This window comes from Carcharodon carcharias, chromosome 4 (genome assembly GCF_017639515.1).
Source record: "Carcharodon carcharias isolate sCarCar2 chromosome 4, sCarCar2.pri, whole genome shotgun sequence".
NCBI lineage: Eukaryota > Metazoa > Chordata > Chondrichthyes > Lamniformes > Lamnidae > Carcharodon > Carcharodon carcharias.
Window position 1 is genome coordinate 25,602,068 of NC_054470.1, and position 13,238 is coordinate 25,615,305.

Consider the following 13,238-nt stretch of genomic DNA (forward strand, 5'->3'; position numbering starts at 1 on the left):
GAAGAATGAAAGTGAAATAAGATGTATAAATAGCATGGCCAAAAAATTCCAGGGTATTCAAATAAATAGCATTTCATATTGATTCTGCTCAACTCAATGCAATTTAAACATACAATGCTCACTCTCCATCCGTGTCACAAGTATCTAACGTGGGATCTCAGAAGGTTGAACACTTTTGCAACAGAACAAGGGTTGGCAACCTTTGTTACTTGAAGAGTCTTTTTTTTTTAAATTTGCCCAAAATAAAAACTTCGGAGCTGCAAGACAAATATTTGGCATTTGAAAACTAAATACTTGTCAAGTTGCTAAGTATCCCTGCTAGAATGCAAAATTTACTATAAAAACTCAATACATATATTGAATTTATGTATCGATAGAATCAGAACTAAAATGGACCAAACTCTGATTTTTGCGTTCTGATGGGGATTGTTTTTAAACTATAATTTTGTCAGTAAAGTCATCTTTAAAACAAACTTTGGCTTAAGGTGCTGTAGAATTAAGGCTATTTTCTCAACTAATGATTCTCATAATAAAAATATTATGCTATTAGAAGCTGTCAGAATAATTTATCATCTCAGCTATATTAGAAGCAATAATGGGTACCACAATAAAATCTGTTCCTCAAATCAATGGCGCTATCCATAGCTATGTGGTGTAACAATACCAAACAAACAAGTTTATTTAGAGCACAATGATGTTTGTCAATCATTTGAAACCATAAAGTGCAGGATAATAATTAGCCTTTTATTACCACAGTAAAAACACAGTTCTTTCCTTTCTCAATTCATTTTTTGCTTAGGCCTTTATCATGTTAACGCAATCAAACAAAGTGGATGGGAGAGATATTAAATGAGGTAAAGGGGTGCATACGGCTCCAGAACTACACATTGCAAGCTCCTGCAATAGACTAATTTTAACGAGTAATTTAACTGCATTTCCTAAAATATTTCAGGCAAGAGGCATGAGTTCCCACCTCCAGCACACAGAGCCAGCAATCCATACCAGCAGTATTGGGAGCAGCTTAAAGAGGGAAGTGACTTGCCCAGTGCAGCAGCCATCAGATTCAGGAGCAGGGGTGCACACTGGGCCCAATTCCATTGATTGTATTACAAAACGCTGACACACCAAACAGGCCATCAAAACACTAACTGCAAGTATGAAATACCAACTGTTAACATGTATGTGTGTTCTGTGAAATTAATTAACTCTCTAGGGAACATAGGAACAGGAGTAGGCCATTTAGCCCTTCAAGTAATTTCTGCCATTTAACAAGATCATGATTAAACTGTGAGGGATGGGAACAATGAAGCAGATTTTGTTCCTTCAAAGAGGTGGAAGAATGACAGAAAAGCAGTGAGCTAACATTTGTGAAAGTATTTTTGTAAATAAAGTGCAGTCATCAAATGCGATCTCATCCTTATCCCCCAAGCAATGAATGAACTAAACCAAGTACAAAAATGGTGGCTGTGAAGGCCTTTTTTAAAAAAAAATCTGGATCTTTCCAGTGGCCACCTTAGCAAATCTGCCAAGTTTATTTTGAAGTTGCCAGCAACTGCCACAAACCTATATCCCTACAGCTAGTGTCAGTAGCATGGGTCTTTTTCCATATAAATGCAATACTCTGCAAGTCCATCATTATCGCATCTCTGTCTAAGGTCAGTCTACTGTGAAAAGTTCCGCTGCATGACTATAAAAGCTTTTTTGGCACTATAGTTAGATAAAAAATACTTCAGTTAAATTAATCTCTGTGGTGTCCAGATCACACAGCCACACAAGTTATGAGTATTCTTAAAAACAAATCATCTTCAGCTAGGCAAAAACAAGAACAAAAATACCTGGAAAAACTCAGCAGGTCTGACAGCATCTGCGGAGAGGAATACAGTTAACGTTTCGAGTCCGTATGACTCTTCAATAGAACTAAGGAAAAATAGAAGCGAGGTGAAATATAAGCTGGTTTAAGGGGGGGTGGGACAGGTAGAGCTGGATAGAGGGCCAGTAATATGTGGAGTTTGCCAAAAGATGTCATAGACAAAAGGACAAAGAGGTGTTGACAATGGTGATATTAGCTAAGAAATGTGCTAATAGGTGACATTTCTACCCTTAATGTCACCCATTAGCACATTTCTTAGCTAATATCACCACCTCTTTGTCCTTTTGTCTATGACATCTTTTGGCAATCTCCACCTATCACTGGCCCTCTACCCAGCTTTACTTATGCCACCACCCCACCCCCTTAAACCAGCTACATTTCACCTCTCTTCTATTTTTCCTTAGTTCTGTTGAAGAGTCATACAGACTCAAAACGTTAACTGTATTCCTCTCCGCAGATGCTGTCAGGCCTGCTGAGTTTTTCCAGGTATTTTTATTTTTGTTTTTGTTTTGGTTTTGGATTTCCAGCATCCACAATTTTTGGCTTTCATCTTCTGCTAGGTTTCCTTATTTTTCCTTTTTTACTATGATTCTCTCTCCATAGGTGCCGTCTGTAAGAGTATAGTGTTTCAGGGTATAAAACTCTTCATGTTAAAATCTTTAAGTTCCAAGTTTTTAATTTCTAACACAAGGGTCTTCAGCTGTGCCTGAACTAACAAGGTATGAATAACTAATATTTATGAATAAGTAGAAGTTAAGCAAGATTTACATATACTTCACGAAAATAACAGTAAAGACAACGTGGAAGTTTCTTATCCCCCAAGGACTTGGATTCCTTGAGTGTTGCCAGCACAGTGATGTCTTTCTCTTTGTTTGTCTCTGAAGTGATGCTGAACTGTTTAAGAATCGTACCACAGAAGCCATGATAACACTGTTCCATCAAAAATTCAAATTTTCCAACTTTTATCCCCATTCCTCATTATTCTAGAATCCCTTATTTGGAAATAGCCCAAATTCACCTCCCAGCTTAGGGTGGAGGTCATCTGGTGTCACCCCACCTCTGTAACTAGAGTCATATGGACTGAAGACAAATGTCCATCCCTTGTTTCCTGGGCTGCCAGAGTTTACATTGCATTGTGAACGCATGCTACATCCTTTAGATACAGGGCAGTTCCAACAATGTCACATCCTCCTTCAATAGTATACCTATCATAACCATTCACATCAATGTACCCTAACCCATTTCCACAAATGCCAAAGCCATTAAGAACAATTGTTAAAAGCACTTGCTACCATAATGTCAAAACAGAAATAAAAATTTCCCTCTAATACAGATGTTCTGCCCTACAAATATAGCTAGTCGATTAAATCAATGCATGGGTTTTGTTTAAAGATAGTATCATTCTGAGTTCAAGCTACTTTTTAGCCATTCCTTCAAAGCTCAAAAAGACTCTTAGCTGCTCACAATACAATTAAAACAACAAACAACTGCTCAAACACAGACTCTCAAGCCAGTTAAAGTCATAAAACCATTGCGTACTTTCTCACCAATAACAGCTAGCATCCTATAAAGTATTACAACTGCCTTGACTGTGCATTGTCTCGCTAACAGAAATTTAAACTGAACTGCTAAGAAAGTGTTTAAAAATACAATCCGTAGGTGCTACGTCAGACCAACAACAAACCCAAAAAATGATCAAAATCTTACAAGCCAGACATACTAAGTTTTTCCAGCATTTCTGTTTTTATTTCCAATTTTCAGCATCCAGAGTATTTTGTTTTCATTTTCCTTATTTTACACACTCCCTCAAGAAGTTATGCATTTGATTCTTCTTATTGTACAAGCTAAAACAACAAACTTCAGGTTTGCCCCAGATATTCTCTCTCAGACTCATCATAAACTCTCACATCCCTTTATGCACAGGTATGCAGCTTTTTAGTTATTTTTGATTTATATCCAGCTTATCGATAATCTTTAAGATCATTGATTCCTGTTCTTAATGTATGCCTCCAATTTACCTCACAGCTCTTACCAACAGCATGGCATTGTTCGAGGTATTTGAGAATTCACTGTTTTACAAAAATAGGGTGGTGTCAACAAAGTGTGCCTGGCAAAATATTTACAAGAAATAAATGGGACACTTAAAGAATCACATTTTATACTTATGTCTTGGAATCTATATTTTAGATAATTTGCACTAACTTTAATAGCCTGACCTCACTGAATCAAGAATATTCAAGAATAGCAAGATTATTCCAATAACTGGTCTCCTGACTCAAAATCTTTGTTCACGAGAAGGGATCTTACATTACAATCTGGTTGTGAATATTTCAAAGATCTGTTTGCATACAACGTAAAAAAATTCATACCATGTTTTGCTCATTCTTGTATTGTACCCGGAGTGTGTCCATAGCTCTGATCATTGCCTGCATTGCAGTGAATATGTTCTGAAATACAAGCTTTGTGAAATTTTTCCTGTCTTCATCCGAGTAGCCATCCCCATGGATGATTCTCATCTGCTTAATGAACGTGCTCTTGCCACTTTCACCAGTACCTAAAGGCAAACAAAGAAAACATAAGGTCACAGGGATATTAGCCTACTCTTTTTTGACTAATCTCAAACCCACAACACAAAACCTACTCATCTCCAACAACCGCACTCTCAATTACATAGCCATTCTTTATGTAAAGTGTGTCAAAAGTGGACAAAAACATTTTGTTCTCCAGCAGAATGTCCTTCATGCAGTTAAGCACATTTTCCAGAATGTACATAATGTTAATGTTGTTCAATGATAATCATTAAAAAAGCAACTCTAAATATTTAGCACATAATTAAAAAGTGGTCTTGGGTTACTGGGTTATGCTAATTTTGTAGACTGTAACTATCTGAACCACAAAGTAAGATTACTGTTTGGTATTTAGCCCCATAAAAATTCATTTTGAGAGTACATATGCATTGTAGAGGGGAATCAGTCAACAAATGCCTGATGGTGTTTATTGATAATCTATATCTAGCTGCCACCAGGAAATCATGTAATTATCTGCTTCAATTTATGAGGTACGTGACATTATAATTAACAAGTTGTATGTACATTTTAACTTCATTGTACTAAGCTAAATGGTAAGTTATTATTCAAAACACTATTTGCAACCAAACTATACACCACCAGCTGACAGATACATGCATATGCAAACAAGAAACAGTAGCACTAAAACATTATACGCTGAAAAAAAGTGATCAGACCTAGTTCAGTGCTAATTTCAATTATTGTTCCATCTTTGTCTTAATATTTTCCCAATTTCACACATTATCTAGCAATCACCATCCCATTATTACTAATTCTTCTGTTTTAGCATCAAATTTGATCAAAGCAATACTGAAACATTGACTGGTTTCCTATAGAAATGTCTTCATTGTTGTCCTGTAAGTCATCCCCTAAATTCACTTGTGTAGAAAAACATGAATACAAGATAACATGATTGCCATGAAATTGGGCTCAAAAGCACCGCTGGTATGGAAGCGGAAAACAATGCACAACATGCTGACGACCTTTTCAAGTGCGGCCACACTGCGCCTCCACATTGTGAAGGGCACTTAGTGCAGACATGCTGTGCATACACCAGAGGCATCAGGAGAGGGCGCATGGTGACATCAATGAGCCATTCCTGCTGATTCAATGCAAGTTTTCATAACTTCGACAGCACAGGTCCACTGAAAGCCTGTGTTAGTTATTCAGCTGAATGAGGGAACCACAACTAGTGCTATTTAAAGGAACAATTATCCAACTTGCAGTTGCAGTGCTTTTGACTTACTTCTGCTGCGGCAAAGTTTCTGGAAGTACTACTGTTTGTTTTTGGAATTCTATTGGGGAAATTGGTGCATCCATCCCAGAAGGGCGATTTGGTCACCCATACAAGTCTGCAGGTCTGGGGGCTCTAGTTTTAGCACCTCTGGGTCTGCAACATGACCAAGAAATGGAACAGAGACTGCAGAGAGGTGAAGCTCTGTGAAGGCAGCAGAGGAGGACGACTCCCCAACAAAAGGCTCTAGCCACCTTGGATTTCAGACAGCGCTTCTCATATCTCCACCTCACCCAGTAGGAATGCATTAAGTGCCTCAGCTTCAACAAGGTGATCACAAAACTGTGCCACCTCCTTCAAGAAGGTGTTGTGTTTTGGGTTCATTGATGAGCTCTTAAGACTTGTATGTTTAAGCATGAATCATTTATTGGCAATCCTTAACTATGTACAGATCCCAGTTATTGCCATGCATGGTGCTGCTTACATGCAGGTTCCTTCTATACTGGTCTCAGAGTCTATTACCATGTGACTCTATACATCATACTGTGGGCGGTGCAATTCTCCAGTCTCATGTTAACTCTTGTTCTCCACAGCACCTTTATATTACAATGGCATGCAGGCATACACAATAGAGGGCCTGTAGCCTCACACCTGAACAAGGACTGTGCTGCCAGTAGCTGTAAAGGTCACAGTCTCATTAAACTTCTACACAACTGGATCATTCCAAGCAGGAGCAGATGACATAAGGAACATCTAAGTACATCATTCATCGCTGCATTTAGGCTGCCTCCGGGAACCCTAAATAGGTTTTCTCTCTAAGGAGGGAAAAACAGGATGAGGAGACATGTGGTTTTACCAGGGCATGGGCATTCTTTATCGTATTTCACCCCATCAACTTTGCAGACATGGCTCTATGGGTTCCCCATGTCAACAGAGAGATACACAGGAAAGGCAAGGGCTACCATTCTATCAACGTGCAGTTGGCATGCATCCATGCATAATATTAGTGATTTCCTGCTATTTTGACAGCAGCCATGATGCCTTCGCCCTGAGGAATTCTGCCATTTCTGTCGTCAGGCCTCCAGAAGAACCAGAGACAAGGGGTATTCATGCAACGCTTAGCTGATACGCACCAACTCCACCCAACCACACGAGGACATCGGGTATATGGTGAAAGCTATGCAAAAACCAGAAATCCTCATGCACCAAACTGTGAATTTATTCTGCTCCCTGGATCACTTAGTGGTACCTTCCAGTACACACCAGGGTGTTTCCAAGCTCTTGGCATTCCCCATAACACTGTATTCATTAGGGTGCAGACATTGCCATTAGACAACCAGAGGCCAGCGAGAGGATGTGGGCAAGGCAAGGAGGAAGCAGCCACAACCCTTTCATTTCAGATGGACTGTGAGAATACCTGCTCAGGCTCTGCTTCCCACAGGGGGACATTTCTTCTTCACCATCTCTACCATTCCCCAATTGACCATCCATAGGGGTACCCCACCACACTGTCACCTTGGCAAGGATCCTGCAATAAAAGTCATCAATAATCGCAGCATGACATCTTTATCGAAAAATATGCCCACTTAGAACTATTCACCCTAATGCACCCCTTAGTGCTTGTCTTATTGCTCCAATGCAGCACAGCTGGTGGAAGACCACTGACTTTCACTGGGAGAGGCCACAGACAGCCTTGCAAATGCTCTCAAACAGCTCTGGGTCTAAAAAGCCAACATTCAGGCTGTACCATTTTGGCATGGATGGCAGCAATCTAGGCTTGCTGATCACAGCAAGAGCATTAGCAGGAGCATGAATGCCATCATCCTGCAAGAGGCCAGTAGATTGAGGCTTCATAGAACCACTGCCACTCCCACAAGATGGCACCTCAACACCCAGTAATCTGTTGGAACACATTTGTTGGACTGTCAGGAGACCTTGTATGTCCCTTTGAGCACTGAAATTCACAGCCATGATGGCAGCAGTCATCGTGATGGGAACAGCACTGCCTATAAGTTCCCCTCCAAGCCACAGGGCATCCTGACTTGAAAATATATCACTGTTCTCTCATTGTTGCTGGGTCAAAATCTTGGAACTCTCTCCCCTACAGCACTGTGGGTGTGCCTACACAACATGGACTGCAGTGTTTCAAGGCAGCAGCTCACCATCACCTCCTCAAGGTCAATTAGGGAAGGACAATAAATGTTGGCTTAGCTAGCGCCACCTACATCATGTGAAAGAATTTTAATAGTCTGCGCCTGTATGGATCTATATGAGTGGTGTGGTGTAGTGAAAGCTAAGACAGTGGACACCAGAAATTGCAGCACAGCTAGCTCATGGGATTAGCCACTACTTCCATGCTAGAAAGTTCCAAACTCTGCACAAAGATCTATGCCAAGTTGGAGCTAGACTCCACCATGCTCTCAAACAGTGACAGAAGGCTGTCTGAAAGGCCAGTCAATACACCAAGCACTTCAGTGTACATCATCTGCATTCTCTGGTATGCTGGTCCATCAAAGTCCTCATGTGAGTCTACTGCAGCAGAACTCGTCTGTGGCCTTGTGTTGCAGAGAGCTGGCATGCAAGCTATTCTTTCCTCTTGGTCTTGATGCAGCCCCTTAAAACACCTGGTGACTCACTCCATGCAGATCTCAACTCTCTACTACCCTCTAAGGTACACAGCGTGCCAGTATCTGAGTTGATGACAGAGTGTCAGATCAAATGATTGTGCTTGTTAATCACTGGTGTGATTGTTGCTCTCTGACCAGGCAGCAGTTTTTGGGTACCAGAAAGCAGAAAATTAGAAGGGGAGCACTGGGATGAGGGAAGAGGACATGGGATGGAAAGCAATAGGTTGATAATGACAGCAGACTTCATTTCATGCCAGAATGCAGTTTGAGGGTGGGGTGGAAGTTGAGAAGAGGCATAAGGCAGTAACATACTGTCCTCCTCAATGTTCTCAGCACTGCTGGATGCAATGAAGCCTGTCACAGCTGCTCATGAAGCAGAGCACCATCTCCTCCATAGGATTCAGGTGTGCCTGCCTGTGTTTGTTTTGTGCCACCATGTCGCACAAAGAGAGGGGAAAGCATCAATGATTGTCTTACTGTATTCGGGTGATGCATCGGCCATATAGGAAGCGAGAGATGAATATGAGGCTGGCATCATGCAAGGTGTCTGTGGTGAGGATGTGTGAAGATGAATTCACTGACCTTGACCACACACTTGAGGTCATTGAACTTATTCCAAGCATTGCTGCCAGATTCTGTGTCAGACTCCTTGCACTGATCTGTCTGGTCTAACTGCTCCCATTTGCTTTCAAGGACATTTCTTGATGGTCTCCTGCACCCACTCCCCTCACCCCCTGCATAAGTATGACCTCTCGCCTCCTGTGAATTTCTATGGCTAAGGCCTTCAACACCACATCCATGAACCTCTCTCTGCCCTGCTGCTCCATCAATTACAACCAGTTTCAGTAACGGCAGTCAGCAGCAGCTTCCTTTCTGTCAGCACTACTCCCCTTTAAGCAGGACAGAATGCCTTTCAAAGCTGGAGGCTAGCTAGAACACGTACTCGCCTCATTGGCTATTAGGCCCTCCCACTGAATCAAAGGGGCAACAAGAAGGTTGTGTTGTCTGTCTCGACAGGATCAGATGTGGGCAATTGTGAATCATGACTCCTGCGCTCAAAAGGAAGGTTGCAGACCAATTTTTAGCCTGATGCATTCAATCTGCTCAACAACCGTTAATCAAATATCTTTTTAAATGTTTCTTCAATCTGCGTTTGAAGTTAGCGCCCCTAGCTCACATCATGTCCATACTATCACAAGAGTTGTGGATTCTTCTTACCCAAATAAATTTGCATCTCCAACTTTTATCTCCAACGTGCTTGAACTTGTTCTTCAATTTTAAATCAGAGAATTTGCTTGAAACTCCTTGTTTAAATCTCTCCCATTACTCTTCCACAACTGTGATAGCCTGTGCAAATGCCACAAATCATATCCTGTGACTGTGACCATGATTCATTATTCTCCCTAATCCACGCTGTAACTTTTGGCAGTTAACCAAAACTATTATCCTCCAACATCTTTCCTCCAATGTTCAGTATACTGGATTGCCCTGGCTTGGCTTCCGTACTTACCCTATCAATAATAGCCAGGTCATTCCCAGCAATGAATTCTTCCCACCTTGACACTGTTACCAGTTGCATGTCCTTGGATCTTCCCCTAAGCTACACGCTGCCCTTTAACATTAATACGCATCCACATGGAGTCAGTTTCCACACAAACACTCATGACACTTACTTCTATCAATGAACCACCTTTTTCAACCCTCCACTCCATCTGCAATGTGTTATGATCTCAATAGAAACCAATAAAGTATTTTTTTTCTGGGGTGTTCCGGAAACCCAGGTATTTACTAAAAAATGAAGCCACCAGGTGCACTGTTTAAAACAAAATAATTTTACTACACAAAAAAAAGGACATGAATACTATAACTACATTATCTTAAGCAGTCAGTTACATTAAAGTGCAATAAACAGAGTTGTACTCTAAACCAAGCTTAACTCGAAACTCCTTCTACAACTACTTTATTTACACCCCCAACAATTCACGTCAGATACTTAGCAGAAACTGGAAGATTAACTATTTGGTCTGAGTTCTGTTTCAAAGATTCGAATCGGGCTGAGATTTCATCGGCCTTCCACTTACTTCCAGCGAGGTTGTCCCTGCAAATTACCTCCAACCACCTCACTAGTTGTAAACGCCCAGTTCTCCACAGGCATTGGTTGCATCTTAAGCGTAGCCATCTTTGGTCAGAGCTCTCCTGGTTCTAATGTTGTCTAACTCTGGAGTCTTGCATTAGAATTCTCTCTCTCTCTTCTCAGCCTGGCTATCCCAGAACTCCAATTCACTGTTAGAAAGGTTCTACAGTTGTCAAAGGTTTTAAACTGTGTTATCAAGCACACAAAATTTCAAATGAATTCTGCTTGAAAGACATATTCCCTGTAGCCAGCTTGTTCAAAAACTAAACTGCTTGAAAACAGACCCCTACACAGGAATCTACTCCCCCCAGTATTAGCTTCTTGCTAACCCTTTTGCTTTATAATTATTTCTCTCCCTGGTAGCTTGGTCACATGATAGTTGCTGGAAGCAAGTTTAATTTTACAAAAAAAATCATCTTCCAGAAAAACCTAGTTCTTAAAGGGACAGCCACCCCAACATAAAACATAGGTATTCCCCAAAAGCACATGGGCCATCACATGTGCCCAACAGCTTGCCCACTATCCAGACCTGGATGAGCCCAAATTTCCTCCAGTAAAATTGAAATCATTGTTTTTGGCCTCACTATATGCTTTGTACATTTAACAACAATTCTAACCCATTCACAATTCTAAACCATTCCCCTGCCGTTGTTTCAGTTAAGCCAAACTATCTGCAACATTAACATGCTATTCAAACTAGACCTGAGCTTACAAACATATCTACTCTTATCAAAAGGTCTTTGCTACCAACGCCATAATAAAGTTTGCCTCCACGCCTGCCTCTGCCCATGTGCTTCATCCATCCCTGTTAACTCCAGACTCAACCCTTCATAAACTTCAGCTCATCCATAATCCTGCTGCCCATATCCTACTCTGCATCAAAACTCATCCATCATACCTCTACTGGCTGCTCCACACTGTCACCTGGCCCCTCACTGTCCAATTCTCTTCCTGGTGTTTAAATCTCTCTATGACCTTGCCCTTCCTTACCTGTCATCTTTTCCCATCTACAACCATTTGTGACACTCATTGCTCGAACTAATCTTTTCCGTTTTTACCTGCCTTCATTAGTGAACAATGGTTCAGTCTCCTAGGTCCTACCTACAACAGTAACTACACTTTAGAAAGTAATTTGGGCTACAAAATGATTTGGGACATCCTGAGGCCCGGTAAGGTACAGTATTTTTGCACCCATTTTTGTCTGAATATGTCTCTGTGATCTATGTTTAAGGTGCTGCATAAATACACATTGTTGCTTAGTTATATTCTTTTTACAGGATTATCATTGAAGGTAAGACGACATATATATAATTCCAAAATACAAACCACAACTTTAAATATACAGGATTGGAATTATAATTAAAATGGGACATCAGTCTGCATTCTTATTTATGGTTCATCTACAAATATGAATATATTCTATCTCAACTGCAGTAAAAAATAAGGCCAAGCACCTGGTGATACAGGGAACAATTTCTGATGAGCTACCTGCACTATTCATGTACCTTCCAGCAACCAGATTTAGGCAAATATTAGCAGAAGCCTGGAAGCAAATTACCTGCCTGGCTGCAGATAGAGGAGCAAATACCTTTAAAAATAAATAAAAATAATTTATAATGACACTCCTTTTAATATCAAATAATAATGGGTCTGGCAATTTATAGCAAAATAATCTCTTAAAATAAATGAACATCTTCACATCACAGTCTCTGGATGATCAAGGTTTAAGCCTGTGGTACAATGTATGCAACAGAAAAACAGACTGGTATTTGGGAAGCGATATGCTTCATTTTTGAGACTAAGCCATCTTCTCTCATTGTTATCAAATCATTGAGCATTCTTCCTGACCTCACTTGCATTAAACGTCTAACATGCAATATGTTCAGTTAGTGTACATTTTTCCAAGAGTAAGATGACTGGGTGTTCAATTCCCAATCTAGTACTGCAGCAAATAATTTAGGTTGGTAGCTGAAGACAGCATTGAGGAAATACAACATTGTTGGAGTTGTTCTTCAGATGAGGCATTATTGATTTGCCATTGTCATTCAACTGGGCGTTAAAGATCTCACTGCATGCTCTCTAAATTCTTCACATATGAAGCACTTGGAGAACCGGTAATAAAGTGAAATATAAATGCAAGTTTTCTTTACATATTGCAAAAAAGTCTGCCAACTTTTCAAAAAACAAAGAAAACTCAAAAGGGTAGATTCTGCATAATTAAGGAGCCCATCACAATTAATGTGTTACGAACATATTTTTAACACAAACACAAAAATAGCTGGAAAAATCAGCATGTCTGACAGCATCTACAGAGAGGAAGACAGTTACCGTTTCGAGTCTGTTTGAGTCTGCATCAGGACATATTTTTAAATTCTGACATGAGCACCATTGGCAACACTAGCTTTTATGCCCATCCTTAATTGCCCTTGAAAAGGAGGTGGTGAGCCATCTTCCTGAACTGCTGCAGTCCATGTCATGTAGGTACATCCACAGTGCCATTCGGAAGGGAGCTCCAAACCTTTGAACAGTGATATAATTCCATGTCAGGTTGGCATGTGGCTTAGAGGGGAACTTTCATGTCATGGTCTCCCCACATGTCTGCTGCCCTTGCCCTCCTAGGTGCCAGAGGTTGCTGTTTGGAAGGTGTTGTCAAAGACAAGTTGGTGTGGTGCATCTCGATGGTACTGCTATTGTGTGCCAGTGGTGGAGGAAGGAGTTAAGGTGGTGGACATGATACCAATCAAGCAGGCCGCTTTGTCCTTGATGGTATCGAATTTCAAGTGCTGTTGGAACTGTCTTCATCCAG

The 13,238-nt window shown here is 40.7% G+C and overlaps 1 protein-coding gene across 1 annotated transcript in view; it reads right to left on the reverse strand.

Annotated features, from left to right (window-relative positions):
- The window catches only part of LOC121277385 (guanine nucleotide-binding protein subunit alpha-14), a 185,687-nt gene that overhangs the window by 86,537 nt on the left and 85,912 nt on the right, over window positions 1–13,238 (reverse strand). Inside the window, exon 2 of the mRNA XM_041186792.1 lies at window positions 4,240–4,424. Coding sequence (XP_041042726.1) covers window positions 4,240–4,424 — 185 coding nt within the window. The remainder of the gene's footprint in view (window positions 1–4,239; window positions 4,425–13,238) is intronic.